Source organism: Phocoena sinus, chromosome 7 (assembly GCF_008692025.1).
Source record: "Phocoena sinus isolate mPhoSin1 chromosome 7, mPhoSin1.pri, whole genome shotgun sequence".
Taxonomy (NCBI): domain Eukaryota; kingdom Metazoa; phylum Chordata; class Mammalia; order Artiodactyla; family Phocoenidae; genus Phocoena; species Phocoena sinus.
In genome coordinates, this window is record NC_045769.1 from 72,728,941 (window position 1) to 72,750,212 (window position 21,272).

General features: G+C 37.0%; 1 protein-coding gene across 2 annotated transcripts in view; it reads left to right on the forward strand.

Annotated features, from left to right (window-relative positions):
- LOC116757123 (CD302 antigen) overlaps window positions 1-21,272 on the forward strand; it is a 130,664-nt gene that overhangs the window by 76,786 nt on the left and 32,606 nt on the right. Inside the window, exons 30-35 of one of the 2 annotated variants that reach the window (XM_032638503.1) lie at window positions 2,123-2,349; window positions 3,904-4,072; window positions 7,710-7,859; window positions 14,231-14,353; window positions 15,549-15,716; window positions 17,489-19,153. In XM_032638503.1, the coding sequence (XP_032494394.1) occupies window positions 2,123-2,349; window positions 3,904-4,072; window positions 7,710-7,859; window positions 14,231-14,353; window positions 15,549-15,716; window positions 17,489-17,667 (1,016 nt within the window). In that variant the 3' untranslated portion in view covers window positions 17,668-19,153. Of the gene's footprint in view, window positions 1-2,122; window positions 2,350-3,903; window positions 4,073-7,709; window positions 7,860-14,230; window positions 14,354-15,548; window positions 15,717-17,488; window positions 19,154-21,272 lie in introns of those variants that run through there. The other variant, XM_032638506.1, reaches the window with a different exon arrangement.

The window sequence follows — 21,272 nt, forward strand, 5'->3', positions numbered from 1 at the left end:
TAAGCCCTCTGCTAACATGGAGCCCATCACAGTTGCATCCAGGCCCATTTTCTCCCTTCACAGTCCTGAAGAATAACTTTCTGATGCACCATTTCCATCAACAATCTCCAGGGATTCCCTATTATTAATTGCTTTGAGTTCATGTAAGCTTTTGAGACTTTTTAGAAACCAGAGTCTCTTCTAAAATTCTAGGCTTTCTCTCAGTCTCCATTTTTTCCCCCATTTTTGGTTCAGTAAGTATCTTTTCCTGTCACGCTGATCTCTTCACTGTCCCATGTACAGTGTATACCCATTCTCATTTGCACCTTTATTTTATGGTTTTTTTTCCTGTCATGATGTCTTCTACCTTCTTTTTTCTTTCCTTTTTAAATAAAATTTTCATTTTAGAATAGTTTTATATTTACAGAAAAGTCGCAGAGATAGTACAGAGAATTCCCATATACACCATAACCAGTTTCCCCTGTTGTTGACATCTAACATTAGTATGGTACACCTGTCACAACAAATAAACCAATGTTGGTAAATTATTATTACCTAAAGTCCATACCTTGTTCAGATTTTCTTAGTTTTTACTTTATGTTGGTTTTCTGTTCAGGAATTCATCCAGGATACTGTGTTACACTTGGTCTTCAAAGGTTCTTCTCAGCTGTGATAGCTTCTCAGATTTTCTTGCTTTTTTGGACAATTTCAAGGAGCACTGGTCATGTGTTTTGTAGAATATCCCTCAGTTTGGGTTGGCTGATGTCTGTCTCATGATTAAACCGGGGTTATGGGTTTGGGGTTTAGGGAAAAAACCACAGAGGTAAAATGTCATTCTCATCACATCCTGTGAAGGGTATATTCTGTCAGCATGACTTACTTATCACTGTTGATTTTAACCTTGATCACCTGGGTCTAGGTAACGTTCATTAGCTTTCTCCACTGCAGAGTTACTCTTCTTCCCCCTTTCCATATCGTACTCTTTATAAGGAAGTTACCATACTCAGTCCTTACTTGTGGAATGGAGAGTTATTCTCTACCTTCCTGAGGTGGGAAGTATCTATATAAGTTACTTGGAATTCTACACAGGAGATTTGTCTATTCTCTCCCATTAAAAAAAATTTATTTTGTCGTTTATTTATATCAGCACAGGCTCATGGTTATTTATTTTATACTTTGGGTTATAATCTAATAGACTCTGTTATTTAATATTTTGCTCAAATTGTTTCAGATTTGGCCATTGGGAGCTCTTTTACTTGGCTTCTGTGTCCTTTTGAAATACCATCATTGTGGTTTTGTTATTACTGTTGTTTGTTTTTAGCTGACTTTCTGGTTACCTTATTTCTTTTTGGTCCTAATTTCAGCTAACCTAAAGTCTGGAGATCTAATTTATCAAGAAGGTTTTCTGACTGCCTTAATTCAGATGACTCTTTCTTTCTCTAGTCAGTCACACATATTTTAGTGGTTAATTGTTCTGCCCTCATTTCAGGTGTTGTTGTTTTCTGTGCCCAACTAATATGTGAGCTCCTTAAATAAAAGACAATGTTTATGCCTTTTTTTAATCACTCAGACAATAGTAATAGTTAAGAGCCTATTATATATGCTGTGGCTATAAGAGAAAGTATGCATTTGACCTCCCTTATTAATAGGAAGCCCAGTTTTATTTATTTTTTATTTATTTATTTATTTTTTAAAGTATCTGATCAAAGCTATCCAAGGGTTCAGGGGAGGAAGATTTTTTTCTTTTTTTAATATTGGTTTATTTATTTATTTTTGGCTGTGTTGGGTCTTCATTTCCATGCGTGGGCTTTCTCTGGTTGTGGCAAGCGGGGGCCACTCTTCATCGCGGTGCGCAGGCCTCTCACTATCGCGGCCTCTGTTGTTGCGGAGCACAGGATCCAGATGCACAGGCTCAGTAATTGTGGCTCACGGGCCCAGTTGCTCCGCGGCATGTGGGATCTTCCCAGACCAGGGCTTGAACCCGTGTCCCCTGCATCGGCAGGCAGATTCTCAACCACTGCGCCACCAGGGATGCCCCAGTTTTATTTAACTTTTGAAATGATTGCATGTCCAACCTTACCCAAAATATGCATTTTGAATAATTTAAATTTAATCACTAACACTTTTAATTTAAATATTACAGTTGACTACAAGGAAGACTGTAATACTACTCTTCCACGGTTTATTCCACATGAAGATGGTACTTATAACGTTATTCAAAAAAGGGTAACATGGTATGAAGCATTAAACACATGTTCTCAAAGTGGAGGTCATTTGGCAAGTGTTCATGACCAAAATGCCCAGCTTTTTCTGGAAGATATCGTAAAGCGCGATGGATTTCCACTATGGGTTGGGCTCTCAAGTCATGATGTAAGTCTTGTTTTGTTTTCCAGAAAATTTCCAAATATGTTAGAGGGCTGGAAATCTGAGCATAAGATATTAATTCAAAGTATAACATCAGATTAAGTCCTCAGATTACATTTGCATCCCATAGTGCTTTCTATCTTTTCACAACATAGAGAAAATGAAAAATTATATTTATAGAGTGATCTAGGCAAATGGCCAGGACTGTAGCTGCCCTGGACAATGCCAAGCCATCCCAAGGGCTTAGTAGATTAATGTCTCAACAACACCCCTGTAACCTATTTGGGATAGACCAGTTGGAGAGCTGGTGAAAAGGGAATAGCACAGGATCAGAAAAACCTGAGTTCCAATACGAGTGGCAGGTCTTCTGTTTACGTGTTGGGTGATCACAAGCAAGTTATTAAACCTTTGCAAGCTTATTTCCTCATCTGTAAAATTGGGGTGATAATATTTTCCCTAATAGAGGATTATTAGCACAAAATTTATACTGTATAAGGTGCCAAGTAAAACTCTTAACATTAGGACTAATAGATGTATATTTTCTCCCCACTTTCCCCCTAGAAATTAACACTATTTGAAAATAATTTTCTGCAGGTAAACACATCTTTTGTACCACTATTCAAACCCTGTTAATTAGTATATTCGTGTACTGATAATGATGTCTAGTATACAAAAAATAGACATCTATTGAGATTAGAATTGAAGACCTAACTTAAATAATCTTTAGAACAAAGTGGGGAAAATAAAAGAATGGCAAATTAGGATTATAGAATCGAGGACAAGTCAGAACTAATCTTCCCGTATGAGTTTCTTGGGAAGTATTTTTCTCTTCCAGACCCCTGCTGGTTGATGACTTCTGTAATATGAAAAAATCTAGCCAGAGACACAAACCACAAAACTATAAAACATAAAAGACAATATTTAGAATAATGTGAAGGTTGAGACTGTAAATCTGTAATTGTGACAAATGGAAGACATTTGCATGTCATCTAATTTCAAGTGTTATATAAACTCATCCTTTAAACAAAAAAAACAAATCTAGAGATATAGTAACCCTGTCTCTAAATTTAAAGTCCTATTTAAATTATGCCAGAGCAAATGTCTCAGATCAATGCATCAAAAATAAATCCCTGATTTTACAAGTAGGTCCAGATCTACAATACTTGTAAGCAAATAATTAACACTCCATCCCTGTATTTTTTAAAGCACGCATGTTCTTCTTTTTTTTTTTTTTAACATCTTTATTGGGGTATAATTGCTTTACAATGGTGTGTTAGTTTCTGCTTTATAGCAAAGTGAATCAGTTATACATATACATATGTTCCCATATCTCTTCCCTCTTGCGTCTCCCTCCCTCCCACCCTCCCTATCCCACCCCTCTAGGGGGTCACAAAGCACCGAGCTGGTCTCCCTGTGCTATCCGGCTGCTTCCCACTAGCTATCTACCTTACGTTTGTTAGTGTATATATGTCCATGCCTCTCTCTCCATGCATGTTCTTCTTATGTTCTTTTTGAAGTCATACATCTGAATTCAAGTTATCTCTATTATTCTTAACACAGGGAAGTGAATCAAGTTTTGAATGGTCTGATGGCAGTGCCTTTGACTACATCCCATGGAAAGATAAAAAATCTGCTGGAAATTGTGTTGTCTTGGATCCAAAAGGAATTTGGAAACATGAAAAATGCAACTCTGTTAAGGATGGTGCTATTTGTTATAAACCTACAAAATGTAAGACTTGATTTCAAATAACTGTATATTTACTGAAACATGACATTTATTTTATGCACATGATTAAATACTCAAAGAAACTTTTTGTAGATTTTAAATAAGGTTTATTCACAAGTCCTATCAAAATACTTTTGATACTTTGTGAAGAGAAACAAATATGATATGCCCATTCAGGGAATTTGTTCTCAAAGACTTTCAATCGTTCTGTCACTAGATGAGTTTTGCTCTAGAATTTGTGAATTTTAATTTCACTTAGCAATGTTTTTCAAAGGCTGAGATGCTCCTTTTAAAAAAGGGTTCCACAGCGTAGAAATTTGGGAAATACCTCTATGATTTACCATATTGATGGCTCTGAAAGTTTCTATAGTAAAGAGTTTCTATAGTAAAGAAATGTTTGTGTAACTAAACATTTTCCAAACATATAGGATCCTTAAAATCTAAGGAAAGAGCCCCTTCCATCAGGGGCTGGACCTGGGGTCGTCCCTGGTGGGTGGAGTATGAATCATGATGAAGAGCACAGGAACCTACAGCACAAGCTGCAGAGGCACTCTGGGCAGGCCACGGGTTGGTGGCCATGTGGTTATCTGAAGCTTCTGGTTCTCTCAGTGCTTATCATATTTTCTGTTCTGAAGAATCCTCAAGAGAAGATTTAACATTTGGAATTTCAACGGATTTAAGCAGAAGAAAATGTGAACACCGTATCTAGATATACACGTGAATACAAGAAAAGGAGAATGATATAGAGAATGAGGAATAAAGACACAATCAAGAACTGACATCTTAGTTGTTAGGTATAGAAAATAAATTTAATCTTTTAGAAAAACAATTGAAATACATGAGAAATATGATAAAGTATGTAGAAATGGAGAGGACATCTGTGTTAGAGAAACAGACTTTATAGGATAAAGGAGAATGAAAACAGCTCAAACACAAATTCAGTGATGTACTGGGTTGAATGGTGTTCCCCAAAATGCATGTCCACCCAGAACCTCAGAATGTGACCTTATTTACAAATAGTCTTTACAGAGGTAGTTAGTTACAATGAGGTCATACTGGATTAGGATGGACCCTAAATCCAGTGACTGGTGTTCTTATGAGAGGAGAGACTCAGACACACAGGAAGAAGGCCATTTGATAACAGAGGCAGAGATTGCAGTGATGCAGCTACAAGCCAAGGATTGCCAGCAACCACGAGAAGCTAGGAGAGAGGCATGAAACAGATCCTTCCTCAGAGCCTCTAGAAAGAACCAACCCTGCTAACACCTTATTTTCAGACTTGTAGTCTCCAGAACTATGAGAGAATAAATTTCTGTCGTTTTAAGTCAACAAGTTTGTGCTAATTGATTATGGCAGCCCTGGGAAACGAATACAAGTGCAAACTTTTACTGGATCTTAAGACAATAACAAGTACTGCTGAGGATGTGGAGAAATTGGAACCCTTGTGCATTGCTGGTGGGAATGTGAAATGGTGTGTAGCCACTGTAGAAAATGGTATGATGACTCCTCAAAAAATTTAACATAGAATTACTGTATGATCCAGCAATCCCACATCTGGGTATGTACCCAAAAGCAGTGAAAACAGGGACTCAAACAGATACTTGTAAAACCATGTTCATAGCAGCACTATTCTCAATAGCCAAAAGGTAGAAGCAACTCAAGTGTCTATTGATAGATGAATGGATAAGCAAAATGTGCTGTGTACATCCTGTGGAATATTGTTCAGCCTTAAAAAGAAAGGAAATTCTGACACATAATGCGACATGGATGAACCTTGAAGACATTAACATTATGCTTAGTGAAATAAGCCAGTCACAGAAGGACAAATACTGTATGATTCCACTTATATGAGTGGAATGTTGCCACTCATATGTTGCCAAATTCACAGGGACATAAAGTAGAATGGTGGTTGCGGGGAGGAGGGAAGAATGAGGAGTTATTATTTAATGGGAACAACGTTTCAATTTTGCAAGATGAAAAAATTTTGGAGGTGGATGATGGTGATGTTTGCACAATAATGTGAATGTACTTAATGCCACTGAATGGTACAGTTAAAAATAGTTATAGTGGTAAATTTTATGTTGCATGTATTTTACCCCTTTCAAAAAAGTTGAATCTTCTTGAGAGGAATATAACAAACTTACCACAATGCAAGAGTTGGAAGCAAAACTTCATGAAGAACAGTAAGGAAAGAAAATGTATGCAGTCTAAAACAGCCCAGTTGCAGCCTGGACTAGAAACAAACAGACTTTGAAGATAAGGCATTTCCATATGTTCCCAGTGTAAGAAGAATTTTTTTAAAGCCAGCCCATTCATAAAAGTCCACTTGTCCTAGCCATGCATTGGTAGCCAATGTTCAACATGTTTTGCATCAAATGAAGCAACACACATTACTGCCTGTGCAATGAAGGAGTAGTCAGCTGTATATTTTTGGCAAAGAAACTATATTCACAATGTGGTAGAATCAAGAGCTTGCTAATACCGTCTTCCTCCTCCGGCAGCATTAATGAAGAATTGTCACAAGTCTTACACACTTTGCAGATGAATTTGCAGATGACCAAACGTCATCTGCAACTAGGAAACTTACCCAGGAGTATTCAATTGTCAAACTGAAGGAAGACTTAGAACTCAAACTAGTGGCATTAGTGGGAAGTATGGAGGCAGAAGCCAATCAAATAACTAGATTTCAAAAAAGAACAAGCCCAGGTGGAGAAACAGAGGATAGAGAAGCAGAAGGAGGAATGGAGAGCCATCCTGAAGTCTCTTGATGAAGAAGGAAAGGACAGCAGCCATTCTTCTGGAATCATAGGGATCATAAATAAAAAGAATTCTACCAAGCTGTGACAAGGAGAAAAAAGCAGAAGAGGCCTTCAGTGACTGAAGAATATGCAGACCATACATAATGCATACAGAACAATGGTTTGGGTTGAGATTACTGGCCATACGAGGTCAGATATTTGATTCAGATAATCTGTACCCCACCAACAGGATGCCAGCAATTTACTTTCCAGTTCTCATACTCTCTTCTGTTGGAATTAACAATGGTCTTAAGGGGCACAGGCTTCATTACACAGGCTTCTTGTGTTACACAGCACAATTAAAAATTAAAGAGTTTAAATGGAAACAAGGGGAATTGTTAAGAGCTGCGAAGCTACACTTCTTTTGTTTGAGACAGATTTTGCTGTGCTGATCTGTTGTGCTTTGTAAACAAATTACCAAATTTCCACTTGTGGGTGTGATTTTTTTTTATGGCAAGATACAACTACGTTTTTATTATTACTATAAAAAGGAATCCAAAGAAATAAAGAATTTTAATTATTATTTCAAAGTAGTTACAGGTCTACCCAGGCTGTCTTTTCTTCTTCTCCTAGTCTGTCTTTTCAACTGTTTTTACTTTAGTCTAAATTCATCTTAGAGGGCTAAGTACTTTCCTTTGTATTCTCAGTTTTAAAAATGGTATCCCAAAAACTAACAAGAATGCAAGTGTGGGCTGTAGCTCTCTCTGATGTGTATTGAATTGAATGCTTCTTACCCACAGGAACCACAGTGTCAACCACAGTGTCAGTGACATTTAATGAGATTTTAAAAGTCGGTCATTTTTTTCTGTGCGTTTTCACAGTTATGTCTAACATTTTTACAGCTAAAGAGGTGTCCTCTCATAAATACTCATCAAGATGTCCAGCAGTAAAAGGGAATGAGTCACAGTGGATTCAGTACAGGGACCACTGTTACACATCTGATCAGGCATTGCACAGTTTCTCAGAAGCCAGACGGTTTTGTTCAGAGCTTGGTAAGTTAAAATGTGTTGACTTTCTTTGACTCAGTAATTTAATCATTGGAATTTTTCTTAACAAAACCCTTTAAAACAAAGATTATATTTTTGAAAATATTTCTAAAGCACTCACTAATTATAATAGCATTATTACTCAATTGCCAAGTGGTGGGGAAATGGTTAAGTATTTTATGATATATGAGCTCAATGTAATATTGAAATAGCCATTAAAAATGATCAGTGTCAAAAAAAAAAAAAAGATCACTGTCAGACCTGGGGACACATACAGACTGAAGGTGAGGGGATGGAAAAAGATATTCCATGCAAATGGAAATCAAAAGAAAGCTGAAGTAGCAATTCTCATATCAGACAAAATAGACTTTAAAATAAAGACTGTTGCAAGAGACAAAGAAGGACACTACATAAGGATCAAGGGATTAATCCAAGAAGATATAACAATTATAAATATTTATGCAGCCAACATAGGAGCACATCAATATATAAGGCAAATGCTAACAGCCATAAAAGGGGAAATCGACAGTAACACAATAATAGTAGGGGACATTAACACCCCACTTTCACCAATGGACAGATCATCCAAAATGAAAATAAATAAGGAAACACAAGCTTTAAATGACACATTAAACAAGATGGACTTAATTCATATTTGTAGGACATTCCATCCAAAAACAATAGAATACACTTTCTTCTCAAGTGCTCATGGAACAATCTCCAGGTTAGAGCATACCTTGGGTCACAAATCAAGCCTTGGTAAATTTAAGAAAATTGCAATCATATCAAGTATCTTTTCTGACCACAGCGCTATGAGACTAGATATCAATTACAGGAAGAAGGCTGTAAAAAATACAAACACATGGAGGCTAAACAATATACTCCTAAATAAACAAGAGATCACTGAAGAAATCAAAGAGGAAATCAAAAAATACCTAGAAATAAATGACAATGAAAACATGACAACCCAAAACCTACAGGGTGAAGCAAAAGCATTTCTAAGAGGGAAGTTTATAGCAATACAGTCTTACCTCAAGAAGCAAGAAAAATCTCAAATAAACAACCTAACCTTACACCTAAAGCAATTAGAGAAAGAAGAACAAAAAAACCCCAAAGTTAGCAGAAGGAAAGAAATCACAAAGATCAGATCAGAAATAAAAAGAAATGAAGGAAACAATAGCAAAGATTAATAAAACTAAAAGGTAGTTCTTTGAGAAGATAAACAAAATTGATAAAGCATTAGCCAGACCCATCAAGAAAAAAAGGGAGAAGACTCAAGTCAACAGAATTAGAACTGAAAAAGGAGAAGTAACAACTGACACTGCAGAAATACGAAGGATCATGAGAGATTACTACAAGCAACTACATGCCAATAAAATGTACAACCTGGAAGAAATGGACAAATTCCTGGAAAAGCACAAGCTTCCAAGACTGAACCAGGAAGAAATAGAAAATATAAACCTACCAATCACAAGCAATGAAATTGAGACTGTGATTAAAAATCTTCCAACAAACAAAAGCCCAGGACCAGACGGCTTTACAGGCGAATTCTGTCAAACATTTAGAGAAGAGCTAACACCTATCCTTCTCAAACTCTTCCAAAATATAGCAGAGGGAAGAACACTCCCAAACTCATTCTACGAGGCCACCATCACCCTGATACCAAAACCAGACAAAGATGACACAAAAAAAGAAAACTACAGGCCAATATCACTGATGAACATTGATGCAAAAATCCTCAACAAAATACTAGCAAACAGAATCCAACAGCACATTAAAAGGATCATACACCACGATCAAGTGGGGTTTATCCCAGGAATGCAAGGATTCTTCAGTATATGCAAATCAATCAATGTGATACATCATATTAACAAATTGAAGGAGAAAAACCGTATGATCATCTCAATAGATGCAGAAAAAGCTTTTGACAAAATTCACCCATTTATGATAAAGGCTCTCCAGAAAGTAGGCATAGAGGGAAGCTACCTTAACATATATGACATAAAGGCCATATACGACAAACCCACAGCCAACATCATTTTCAGTGGTGAAAAACTGAAAACACTTCTTCTAAGATCAGGAACAAGACAAGGCTGCCCACTCTCACCACTGTTATTCAACATAGTTTTGGAAGTTTTAGCCATGGCAATCAGGGAAGAAAAAGAAATAAAAGGAATCCAAATCAGAAAAGAAGAAGTAAAGCTATCACTGTTTGCATATGACATGATACTATACATAGAGAATCCTAAAGATGCTACCAGAAAACTACTAGAGCGAATCAATGAATTTGGTAAAGTAGCAGGATACAAAATTAATGCACAGAAATCTCTTGCATTCCTATACACTAATGATGAAAAATCTGAAAGTGAAATTAAGGAAACACTCTCATTTACCATTGCAACAAAAAGAATAAAATACCTAGGAATAAACCTACCTAAGGAGACAAAAGACCTGTATGCAGAAAATTATAAGACACTGATGAAAGAAATTAAAGATGATACAAATAGATGGAGAGATATATCGTGTTCTTGGATTGGAAGAGTCAACATTGTGAAAATGACTATACTACCCAAAGCAATCTACAGATTCAGTGCAATCCCTATCAAACTACCACTGGCATTTTTCACAGAACTAGAACAAAAAATTCACAATTTGTATGGAAACACAAAAGACCCCAAATAGCCAAAGCAATCCTGAAAAAGAAAAATGGAGCTGGAGGAATCAGGCTCCCAGACTTCAGACTATACTACAAAGCTACAATAATCAAGACAGTATTGGTACTGGCACAGAAACAGAAATATAGATCAATGCAATAGGATAGAAAGCCCAGAGATAAACCCACGCACGTATGGTCACCTTATTTTTTTATAAAGGAGGCAAGAATATACAATGGAGAAAAGACAGCCTGTTCAATAAGTGGTGCTGGGAAAACTGGACAGCTACATGTAAAAGAATGAAATTAGAACACTCCCTAACACCATACACAAAAATAAACTCAAAATGGATTAAAGACCTAAAGGTAAGACCTGACACTATAAAACTCTTAGAGGAAAACATAGGCAGAACACTCTATGACATAAATCACAGCAAGATCCTTTTTGACCCACCTCTGAGAGAAATGGAAATTAAAACAAAAATAAACAAATGGAGCCTAATGAAACTTCAAAGCTTTTGCACAGCAAAGGAAACCATAAACAAGACGAAAAGACAACCCTCAAAATGGGAGAAAATATTTGCAAACGAAGCAACTGACAAAGGATTAATCTCCAAAATATACAAGCAGCTCATGCAGCTCAATATCAAAAAAACAAACAACCCAATCCAAAAATGGGCAGAAGACTTAAATAGACACTTCCCCAAAGAAGATAATCAGATTGCCAACAAACACATGAAAGAACGCTCAACATCACTAATCATTAGAGAAATACAAATCAAAACTACAATGAGGTATCACCTCACACTGGTCAAAAAGTCTACAAACAATGCTGGAGAGGGTGTGGAGTAAAGGGAACCCTGTTGCACTGTTGGTGGGAATGTATATTGATACAGCCACTATGGAGAACAATATGGAGTTTCCTTAAAAAACTAAAAATATTACTACCATATGACCCAGCAATCCCACTACTGGGCATATGCACTGAGAAAACCATAATTCAAAAAGAGTCATGTACCTCAGTGTTCATTGCAGCTCTATTTGCAATAGCCAGGACATGGAAGCAACCTAAGTCTCCATTGACAGATGAATGTATAAAGAAGATGTGGCATATATATACAATGGAATATTACTCAGCCATAAAAAGAAACGAAATTGATTTATTTGTAGTGAGGTGGATGGACCTAGAGTCTGTGAAACAGAGTGAAGTAAGTCAGAAAGAGAAAAGCAAATACCGTATGCTAACACACATATATGGAATCTAAAAAAAAAATGGTCTGACGAACCTAGGGTCAGGACAGGAATAAAGACGCAGACGTCGAGAATGGACTTGAGGACACGGGGAAGGGGGAAGGGTAAGCTGAGATGAAGTGAGAGAGTAATATTGACATAAATACACTACCAAATGTAAAATAGATAGCTAGCGGGAAGCAGCTGCATAGCACAGGGAGATCAGCTTGGTGCTTTGTGACCTCCTAGAGGGGTCGGATAGGGAGGGTGGGAGGGAGACGCAAGAGGGAGGGTATATACGTATGCATATAGCTGATTCACTTTGTTATACAGCAGAAACTAACACAACATTGCAAAGCAATTATGCTCCAATAAAGATGTTAAAAAAAAAAAATGATCAGGCTTCCCTGGTGGCACAGTGGTTGAGAGTCTGCCTGCCGATGCAGGGGACACAGGTTCGTGCCCCAGTCCGGGAAGATCCCACATGCTGTGGAGCGGCTGGGCCCATGAGCCATGGCCACTGAGCCTGCGCGTCCAGAGCCTGTGCTCCTCAACAGGAGAGGCCACAACAGTGAGAGGCCCGCGTACTGCAAAAACAAACAAACATACAAACAAAACAAAACCAAAAAAATTGCTAAGTAAACTAATATGTGAAAATACTGACAAATGAAACCGTTTTAAATATAGCTAGATGTGCTTAAATGAAAGGATTAAGAAGCTGACTTTTTGTAAAGTTAGTTAAGCAGTAAATGCAAAATTGTAGATTTTTCATTACCAAGTCATTAATAAGTAAGCTTAGCCTGACCAGGGTAACAAAGTCTAAGAAGTATGGGTTGTTCATCCATTCTGCAAAAGGGATGGCCCACACCTCTGAACACTATAAGGGACAGGACTTTTTGTCTTCAGATTTAACTAAAATGAAAGAGCAGCAATGATTGGCTCCCTCCCATGAGAAACTTGGCGGGTAGTCAAACTGTGAAACGACTTCTAGGGAGACCACCTGGAGTATTTCGAGTACCTGCATCCTTGGGTCTCAATTTAGGCAGGCAGATGACATTTATCTTATTTATTTTACTAACTTGTGGAGACACTTTACTGATTTAAAAATCTCCTTGTTACTGCTTAACTACATGATGGAAACTTTTGTGTGGGAACTGTTGTATGTTATACATGTTACACGTGATGGGAACTATTTTGAGCTCTATATACATGTTCTGAAAGTCAGAAGCCTCTTGCTCCTAAAGGAGAAAAAAAGGTTTACTGTCATTGTAGTGTAGGGTTTAAGCACTTAACCCTTGGAGACAGACAGGTCTGGGTTCAAATCCCAGCTTCCATACTAACTAAGCTGAATGATATTGTGGAAGCTACATAATTGTTTCTCTTTCTCCTCTGAACAATGAGAATGAAAATAGTACTCACTTCAGAGTTTGGGTAAAGGTTGGGTTGTTGTAGGAATGAATGAAATGGGATAATGTGTGCTAATTTATCACAGAGCTCTGCAAATGGAGAGCATTCGTAACTACTCTTATCATTAGAAAGATTGAGATTGACTTCCTATTTCTAAAGCTGTCTAGCTATGAAAGTCTGACAAACTTACTTAATCTTCTTGCCCCTCCATTTCTACAACTGTAAAATAGTGATAATACCTTTTCTACAGGATTACGTAGTATTAAACAAGGTAAAGTACCTGCACACTGGTGATCTGTAGAGGAGAAAAGCCTTTCCTTTGCCCTTCTTTAAGTACTTCACACCACAAAAGAAATGCTTTAGTTCAAGTATGGATAAGCTTGTTTGGGTTGAAGACTATTTGATTCCATTTAGGATGGATTTCCGAGTCTAGTTATTATTTTGTTTCTATCCCTTGCCTGATGCTGGTGATAGCACTGTTATCTCTGTGGGTTTAGGGCAACCTATCAAACTTCAAGAATACTCACCCATTCAGTGCCATACTATATTTAGGAACTTACAATGGATGACCAAGTACTCTTATGTATAAAATAATATTAAAAGGAAGGCCAATGCTCTCTGACATCCCAAACCTATTTGCTTTCATTTTCATTTTAACAGAAGCAAAGTTAAAGCTGAGTTATTATACAGAACTTGTTGTTGAGGAGAGAGTGTTGAAAGTCTATAGGGGAGCACAGACTTCTACCATTACATACCCCATTCTTATGACTTGCTGTTTATACAGAAAGGTCTCACTGGTTAGGTAGTTCCAAGATCCAAAAATATTACCGGGTAAACATTTTGAGGAAATGTAAAATTTTTATATGCAAAGTTTCAATCTAGAACATTACTAACTTTTTTAGAAGCTATTAATGTTATATTTTTAAAAATCTGAAATAAATATCAGATTTTAAGAACATTCCATGTCAAGTTTGAATATCTTTGTGATCTTGATCATGATAGTTTTTTTCAAATGGCTGGTTGAGAATAAACCACTTCCCTAGTTTGCATAAAGCTAATTGGTTTGGGATTTGTTTTCCTTCAACAGATCATTCTGCAACTATCGTTACCATAAAGGATGAAGATGAGAATAAATTTGTGAGCAGACTGATGAGGGAAAATAATAACATTACCATGAGAGTTTGGCTTGGATTATCTCAACTTTCTGCCGGTAAATGACATATCTGTATGTACAGTGTGCAAAGAGAGTTCTAACTTGTGCTAAATACCAAGTCAGCCTCACTAAAGAATGTCAAGTGGTGGCTAATTCGGATGCTTCTTGGTGATGAATAAACTAGATCTGCTGTTTTAGAGGCTCATAAACTCCTAATGAATAAACAGGTGACTTATTAGTAATGATGGAAACACTAATGAAATAGAAAATCAGGTTAAATCAACTGGAATTGTTTTAGAGGCTTAAGATACTTGGGTCAACAGAATTTGTTTTTCTCCTGTGGCAATATCTGTGTCCCTCGTGTCCCCCACCAGGAACCCTTAGATTTCCAGTGTCTATCACACAGTGTTTTTGTAGCTTTTAACTGTTATTCAGAAGTTCTCTTCCTGTTGTTCCCTTCCCTCTTGGAACGTTTTTTACCATAGAGCTAAATTAAGTTTTTTGTTTGTTTGGTTGGTTTTTGGGGTTTTTTTTTTTCTGTACGCAGGCCTCTCACTGTTGTGGCCTCTCCCGTTGCGGAGCACAGGCTCCGGACATGCAGGCTCAGGGGCCATGGCTCATGGGCCTAGCCGCTCCACGGCATGTGGGATCTTCCCGGACCGGGGCACAAACCCGTGTCCCCTGCATCGACAGGTGGACTCTCAACCACTGCACCACCAGGGAAGCCCTAAGTTAAGTCTTAATGGTGATTTTTTTTTTCATACTAGCTTAGTAAAATTGCAGAAATTTGGTTCAAAAAGGTTTGTGGAAGAGTTTTTCAATAAGGCCTAATAGATAGAGGGTTTCAGTGCACTTGGAGTTGATAAAGAATGAAGAGTACAAATTTGATAGAAGAATAGGAAGTCTGCTTCACATTTTATGCAAATTTGAATTCTAAATAATTAAAATAAATGTGAATTCCAAAATATTAAGTATGTGTCAAAAAGTCAGTGAATTCAAAGTTGGCCATCTAAATGAATTATAAATTGTGTTTATACTATCACCACAAGGTGGTGCAACCTCAGCTGGAAAGCAAAAATGGAGTCACGGTGAGGAGGCCTTCTTGGACCCCGCTTTTTTCACTTTCAATAAATTTCATTTTAAAATGGTGGCACAGCACAGTTCTAAGGAAATAAATTATATGAGCCATGCACCTTTTAACCTTAGGAATTTAGTTGCAATAAACATAGTTATACTTAATTTCTTTCTTTAGATCAGTCCTGGAATTGGTTAGATGGATCAAAAGTGACATTTGTCAAATGGGCAAATAAATTTAAGAGTGGCAGTGGACAATGTAGCATTTTGTTAGCTTCAAATGAAACTTGGATAAAAGTTGAATGTTCACGTGGCTATGGAAGAGTTGTCTGCAGAGTTCCCTTGGGTAAGTATGTAACCTGTCCTTAAGGAACACTTTGCAAAATAGGTCAGGAAATAATTGTACAATTCAATTATGTGCAAAGTTTTGTACTTTGTCCTAAAGAACTTAGTCCTTAGAGTATATCCAAACAGTCTTAACTCACAGATTCTTTTCCTCAGAAAAATAGATAGATTACAAATGACAGTAAATGCAAAAGATGTCTAGGACTCCCAGAGGAAAGTGCTAAACTGTCCAAACTTTGTATATTCTTTCCTAAGAAAAATGGAAGCTGCCAGAGTGTTAGGGAGGTCATTTCTGTGAAAATGTTAAGATGTATTTTATTCCATAGTTCAAACATGTAAAAACTCAAAGGTCTAATTCTGCAGTGTGTTTCCTTTCTCCTCATTCCCATAAAACTCATAATTAAGAACAATGCAAAACTATTTCATTACTTAAAATGTCCTGAGTATCTATAGGAAATCATAATTTGAACTTCCATTTCATCATAACTGATACATAAAATAACCACAAAAATCTTAATAAGCTCTAAAATTTTCACATCAACATTTTTAAAGATTAGCATAAAATGTTCAGTTTGGTGTACAAATATTAAAAATAAAACCCTAATTCTAGGTGACCAGTATCTATATATTTATGTGTTGATTCAGCAAATATTTAGATGATCTGTTTTATGTGTGGAGCTATACCCATGTACAAGACAGATAAGATTCCTTTTCTCACAGAGCTTACAATCCTAATGGAGGAAGACATAATAAGTAACCAAGCAGGTCTATTTTTAAAAGAGAGGAAAATATCAAATAGTTATAAACTCTATATAATGGAGACTAGGAGGTTGACTACTCTAGATCAGGTTATCAGAGAAGACATCTTAGAGCAGGAGATATTGAAGCTGAGATCGGAAAGGCCTTGGGAACCAGGGTAGGAGTCATAGCAGGCAGAGGTGCCAGCTGGAGCAGAGAGCCTAAGACAGAACAACTTGCTGTGGCCTCAGGGAAGAGCTGCCAAGTAGACAGGTACCAGACACTTAGGGCTTTGGAATCCCGAGTCAAGAGTTCAGGTTCCATTCTGAGTGGAATGGAGAGTGACTAAAAGATTTGGGGGAAAAAAAAAAAGATTTGGGGGGGAGCAGGGTTAGAGTGGTATAAACCAAGAGTTCTGTTTTGGCATTTTGAACTATCCATGTGGAGATGAGCTATCCACATGGCATGTGCAGTGTGTGCCTTTGGACATATGAGAGAGAAGGGAGGTCAGCATAGAGATGGTATTAAAGCCATGGGAAAAAATGAGTCCATCTCGACAGCATGTAGACAGGGGCCTGGGACAGTGTTTGAAATTGAATAGCAAGGAACTAAATGAGGTCATCCTGAAGGCTTAAATTCCTTTAAAGCAAATAATACTTTATTTGGCACTAGGTAAGTCAAACACAAACATTTACAACTTTTAGCAATTTGCTATCAAAGTAAGGTAATATACTGGGAATGATGGTCTCAGAGATGATGGGAAGGGAAGTGAGAATAATGATAGCACTTTAATTTCTTTGGAAGAAAATTGCTATAGCAATGAGGAGGATTTGAATGAAAAGAGTTAAATCGGAAAAGAAAACACTTAAGTATCTGATGATGAATTTGAATTGTGTTCATACTATGAAACAATCAGGTACTTATTGTATCTAATTTGTACAGTGTTCACATATGTGACATAGAGCCTAATGTATAAAATCAATAATAATCACTTTTATATTCTCTCCTCCACTGTCAAACCTTTCCCTGTTCTAGGCCCTGATTACAGAGGAATGGGTATCACATTTGCTGTGCTGAGTTTCTTAGCTCTCATCAGCGGATTGATCTGGTTCCTTTTCCAAAGGAACCGTTTGCACTGGGTGGGCTTCTCTTCAGTTCGGTATCAACAAGGAGCCAATGAAGATGAAATTATGCTTCCTTCTTTCCATGACTAAACTCTTCTAAAGGTTTGCTAATTTGCACTGATGGTTTAGGAAAAATGGGCCATTTAAAATTTTCCCAGTGTCAGTATTTACTCTGTTTCAACGTAGAAGTCTTAATACTTTTTCTTTTTTTGTTTAATTGCTATCCTGGTATCTACAATTACACAATTACCCACAAATGCCATGTTTATAACTACTTAATAGAATGAAAAGGAACCAAAGCTGGAACTAAAGTCCAAATTGTTCATAAGGTAATGTTTAATGTGCATTTTTCTCTGTAAGAATGTGGTTGGTAATAAGGATATGTATATTTTAATGGTATTTTAACACAACGTCTTAGGAAATCAAAACTGGCATATTACTAGGTCACAGATCTACCTTTTAAGAACATCCGAGCCAAATGCAAAATTAGTACCTCAAGGTAAAAACACAACTGTAAATAATGTCAACATTGTTTTAAAATAGTCATTTGTAGCATTTGGGGGAAATTATTGAGCAATGAAACATGTAAACAGCAAAATGGTGCCTCTTGGCAAGAGTTTCTTATACTATTCCAAAGATATTTCACACCAAAATTATTTAAATGCAAATGTTTTGTTCTGGTCATAGTTTTTTTTAAAAAAAGATTTAGCACTTAACATTTTTCTGAAATGTGTTTTTTTGTTTTATGTACAACATATAACTGTTTTCTTTTTAAAGGGAATCAGCTAAGGATAAGATTTTTTGAAAATTTCACAATTAATATACTTATATAGTATGGCAACTTCTGACTAAGAAATTTTTATTACTTTGTTGCCTTTTTACATAAGCTAAAGAGAAAAGAGGCCTGTGAAGGTAACTGTGTATCTCACATTTGTGAAAATGAGACTTTTACCATGAAACTCTAAACCTTGTGATTACTACTAAAATATTTAAAATTAGGAATGGTTTAGGAAACAGTCTGGTGGTTATCGTTCTGAATTTTACCACCTAGAATATATTCTTAATAATAGCTTCTACTGCATATGATGAATGTTTTATTCAGTGTTTAACTTATACTTGTACTTTAGAATATTTTTGTATAAAATCCACAGATTTATTTTAAAATTTACAGTGTTTATACTATGATGACATTGTAAATAAATTTCTAAGACAACGTTAGTATAGTCTAAAACTCTATAGTACAGTTGTCCTGAACTATTTTTTACTGAATCTGTTAAAGTAATTCTCTTACTCTATGATCTGTACAATTTTAGTTGTTAAGACTTTCTTCAAAGAACTAAACAAACTGGATGCAAAAAGTACAGGTATATGTAGTAGTGATGCCATAATAAAGTCATTTTATTTTTTAAGTAAAAGTGTTGTTGATCCTGGTTGGGGAAAAAATATCTCTAGATTGGGCTTTATTATGTTAGGCATATAGCATGACAAGAAATAAAGTGTCCAGCTATTGTAAAGCAAGGCATCCTTAAGACTTTGTGTGCATTTTTAAAAGAATAAACGTAATCCTCCCTACATCTCTGAATGTTTGATTTTAGGGTCTGTTTTTGATTCCTCTGACTCAGCATTTCTTTAAACTACTGGATCAGCAGGGATTCCACCTATGATCCACTTGCTTCTCATTCTGTGTGCTCCCTTCAGGAGATCCAGTACACCACCTCCCACCCCACGACATTCATCAACCACTTCTAAGTCAGTAGTTCAAATATCTAGTTTATGTTTCTAACTCCCACTGAACAATCTCCATGAAAGTCCTTCTCAACATGATCAGAACTGCCTGTATTGTGTTCCCTTCCTCATTTCCCCTGTTCCAAATGTCTCAGAAGAACTGAAGACAACTTTTTCCAATCTTCCTAACTAATCCAACACCCACATCTGGTCTGACAAAATTGATATTTCAAAACCAGGCACCTAAAAAAGCAGGTAAATACACCCAATGATCAGGTATAGGGGACAAACTTAGAAGTGCTACCAATGACTATCCTCTCACAGCATGTTCCCTTCCCTGATCCCAGGGCAAGATGTTTCATTATCTGGGAGATCTCCTCTGCGAATAGTGTTGGCAGCCCCCAGTCCTGACCCCTCTGCTGAGTTGAATCTAGGGAAAGCCAGAGATTCAGGTTCCTTTCTCTTAGGTTCATTTAATCCGAAAACCTCTTGGAGAAACAAAGACCTAATTGTTAGGTCTTTGCTCAACAACGTTTTATCTAAAAAGACAAATTTTAACTATATATATCAAAGACCTTTTTTAAAATGAGACCTCATGATCTGTACAGAGTTAACTCTGATTTCCTGTATAGTGTAAATTCAGACATTTTCACAATATTACATCTCAACAAATTTAGTATACACCTATTTCTCTTTTTTCCCACGCTAACTTAATCACAAGCAGAAGTTGAGACTTTTTTTCTATTCTCCCAAACAGTTCTTCTTCTTATATTCTCCTTGAATTAATATGAAGACAATATACCCCTTGTTTCCCAAGCTAGAAACTCAGAAATCATCCTTAAATTCTCTTTCTCATCTCTCTAATCCAACAATTCTGTCAGTTTTTTCCCACACTTCTCATGAACTGGTTATCTCTATTGCCAGCTGTCTTAATTCAGACCTCTATCCTTTTTTGCTTCCTGGTTTATCTGCACGAGGCTTTTCACTGGTCTTCCTCATCAGCTTTTCCTCTTCATCCCATTTTTCTCGTTCCTGGGCCTAGGGGACCTGAAATTCACAGAGGAGGACTCCTCCTCTATTTTGGTCTAAAGTTATCTAGGCCTAACTTATCTCACAACAAGGGAGCTCAGCAGTGCCCAGCCCAGTACCCTCCCCAGGGACCTTATGTGGGTTGATGTCAGTCCTGAGAAGTCCTAAGAGGGTATCTGGTTCCCTAGCCAAATACCCTCTTAATACAATGTAGGGTCAAGTCAATATTGCTCCAATTGCTAAACAACAAAGAGCCAAAGTCAGATAAAACTGGAATCCAGGAATCAGGAAAACATTGGTGATTTTAACCAATGGAAATGCAGGAGATCACCAGAATCCAGAGGGGAGTGAGCTGAAAAATGAAAGGGAAATTAGGAAATAGAGAACATGAAATCTTGAGAAGTATGTAGAGATGGGCCATAGCTAGAGAGAGAAGGAGGCTTGAAGAAGATTTTTTCCCAAAGGAGAGCGGAAAGAGATTCACAGGTTGAGAAGCTTAGAGGAAAGAAAACAAAACACATCAAAAACTAAAAACGATGGACGGAAGTTGATGATGCCAGGGAGAGATGGGGCGTCATTAATGGAAGAAAATCTTGGAGCAGATGGGATGAGAGGTGCAGTTCTAAACCCACATAAAGAGGAACTAGGATTGGATGGCATGGGAGGAAACATGCATTCCTCTCTGAGGACAAAAGAGAAAGACCTGTGTGAAAGGGAAGGGGAGAGCAGATAAGTCTTTGAAGATGTTTGTCTACACCTGATGGCCCCTATTTTCCCATTGAGTAGAGGGTGAGGTTTTCCGCCTAGAAAGACAAGTATCAAATGGGGTTTCAGCTTGAAGAGCATAATAAAAAAATTGAAATATTCTATGTGGGGAATGAGAGAGGATAATGACCAAGACAAGATAAAAAGACTGCAGAAGAGGCTTACTGGGCCCAGAT